The sequence below is a fragment of the Penaeus monodon genome, chromosome 7, assembly GCF_015228065.2.
Source record: "Penaeus monodon isolate SGIC_2016 chromosome 7, NSTDA_Pmon_1, whole genome shotgun sequence".
In the NCBI taxonomy this organism is placed as follows: Eukaryota; Metazoa; Arthropoda; class Malacostraca; order Decapoda; family Penaeidae; genus Penaeus; species Penaeus monodon.
This window is the reverse complement of record NC_051392.1, coordinates 51,373,163-51,375,662: the sequence shown is the minus strand read 5'-3', so window position 1 is coordinate 51,375,662 and position 2,500 is coordinate 51,373,163. Positions and strand designations below refer to the sequence as shown.

General features: G+C 40.3%; 1 protein-coding gene across 1 annotated transcript in view; it reads right to left on the bottom strand.

Moving 5' to 3' along the window:
* Positions 1–464, bottom strand: part of LOC119575438 (basic proline-rich protein-like) — a gene marked incomplete at both ends in the record, with an annotated part of 77,445 nt that extends 76,981 nt beyond the window's left edge. Inside the window, 1 exon segment of the mRNA XM_037923058.1 lies at positions 365–464. Within this exon segment, the coding sequence (XP_037778986.1) occupies positions 365–464 (100 nt within the window).
* Between the last annotated feature and the right edge of the window lie 2,036 nt (positions 465–2,500).

Genomic DNA, 2,500 nt, shown 5'->3' with positions numbered 1-2,500 from the left:
CTGGATCTCTCTCTCTGTGTCTGTCTGTCTGTCTGTCTGTCTGTCTCTCTCTCTCTCTCTCTCTCACACACACACACACACACACACACACACACACACACACACACACACACACACGCACACACACACACACACTCACACACACACACACACACACACACACACACACACACACACACACACACACGAGTACAAAATAACCACACAATAGAAACACGCACAAAGCTCTCTCTCTCATCTCCAGGATCCGAACCTACCAATGATCAACCACACTGAAAGAGATCGAATGGCACTTGACTAGTTTAGCGAATACTTCAGCTAAAAATACTCGTACATGTTGATAAAATACATACTGATATAAAAGGGGGGGAGGGAGAGGGGGAGGGGGGAGAAGGGGGAGGAGGAGGGGGGAGAGGAGGAGGAGGAGGAGGAGGAGGAGGAGGAGGAGGAGGAGGAGGAGGAGGAGGAGGAGGAGAGGAGGAGGAGGAGGAGGAGGAGGAGAGAGAGGGGGACAGGGAGAAGGAGAAGGAGGAAGGGAACGGATAGGGAAAGAGGAAAGAGGCGAGGGGGAGGGGGAAAGAGATGGGATAAGGGGAGGGGGGCAGGGGGGAGGAAGGGAATGGGGAAGGGGAAAAGGGGGAGGGGCAGGGGGGATGAGAAGGGGAAAGGGGAGGTGAAAGATGGAGGGGGAGAGGAGGATAGGGAAAAGGGATGCGGAAGAAAAAGCGGAAGAAGGCAGAGAGAGGAAGGAGGAGAAGGAGGTCATCGATCATACAACGTAGCCTTTTATTTACTTTAATCTTGGCTAAAGCTATTTTAAATTATTTTCTTTTCAGAACCTGTTCACCGTAATTTCCCAGATCACCTACATTCATCAAACTAGAACGAAAAAAAAAACAAAAAAACATAAATACCAATAAACGAATATTCTTCAATCCCTGACAAACGACCCAAAAATAAATAAACAAATAAAAAATAGATAAATAAATAAACAAATAATAATAAAAATAAAGATAAAAATAAAACGTCGACAAAGCCAATTGCTTGCACGTGCCTGACTGTCGACATCATTATCTTGGAGAATGATCACAACAGAGAAATGTTATCAAATTTACATTCTTGGGGAATTATCTGCCTCGCTATTTTCGTATTAGAGTTAAGCCAATAATGGGACGATGGGGGAATGAAAGGGGGGAGGGGGAGGGGGGGTGGGATGGGGGGGAAATATATGAAGAAAAATAAGAGACTGAAATAATGGAGAGAGTTTGCTTGAAAAATTTCGCTGTTGTTTATTTGCAAGCATGATGTCACTGCTGATGTTAATGCCAATAAACTAGTGGTAGATAAATCAATATAACAATGTCTGTGGTTTGGAGTATTTTATAACAATAATATTAATACTGCGGTTGATGATACCAATGATACTGGTAATTATGATCATAAAGATAGTGATAATAATAATAATTGCAATACTAACGATATTGTAATACTAATGATAATAATAACAATATTAATAATAATGATAACAATAATAGTAATGATGATAAGAACAATAGTAATAATGATAAGAACAATAAGAGTAATAACAATAATAGTAATAATAATAATGATGATGATGATAACAATGACGTTAGTGAAAACAGGTAACAAGTGATAAAACCGATAATAATAATGATAATAATACTATTACCGCTAATAACAACAATAATAATAATGATGATACTAACGATGAAGACAATAGATTTGGCATAAGAACACAATCTATGATAATGACACAAGAGACAGAAACCAAGCCATACAATCAAGCAAAAACTAGATAAAACAGACAAACAGAAAGAGAAAGAGGAACTGGACCACACCAGAGAATAGGCGTGACAGAGGCAAACAAGCGTGTAATGGGACCGAGTTTGGTATTAAACAGACCGTAAATTTTATGTCGTCTCGAAATGTCTATATTTACGGTCGAATTGTACTGCGCATACACGGATGATAAGTCAATACACCCCACATGTAAATCTTCTTCTTTATTTTCTATTTTCCTTTCTCCTGTTTATTTTTTTCTGTCTCTCTGTCCCTGTCTGTCTGTCTGTCTGTCTGTCTGTGTCTGTGCTGTGTGTCTGTGTCTGTCTCTCTTTTGGTCGAGAGGGAAGGGGCGTGAGTTTTTAGAATGATTGATGTTTATGTGTGGATAACGGTGAATAACGCCCAGATTGAAATAGATTATTTGGAAAATGAGAAGGTTTGGCAAAAATTGGGTGATCCGGTTGTTGGAAATAGATTTTATCTGGATGACAGTGTGGAGGGATGATTCGTGGGGTGTGATAAGAATTCTAATACAAAGTTTGGCAATATAACTTGCTATGTAATAATTATATAGTAATACAGTATCCCCCTCTCTCTGCCTCTTTCTTTCTTTTCTTCTCCCTCCCTCTCCTCTTTTCTCCGTCTTTCCCTCCCTCCCACCATCCCCCCTACTAACTCCTCTCTTCTCTCTTTTCCT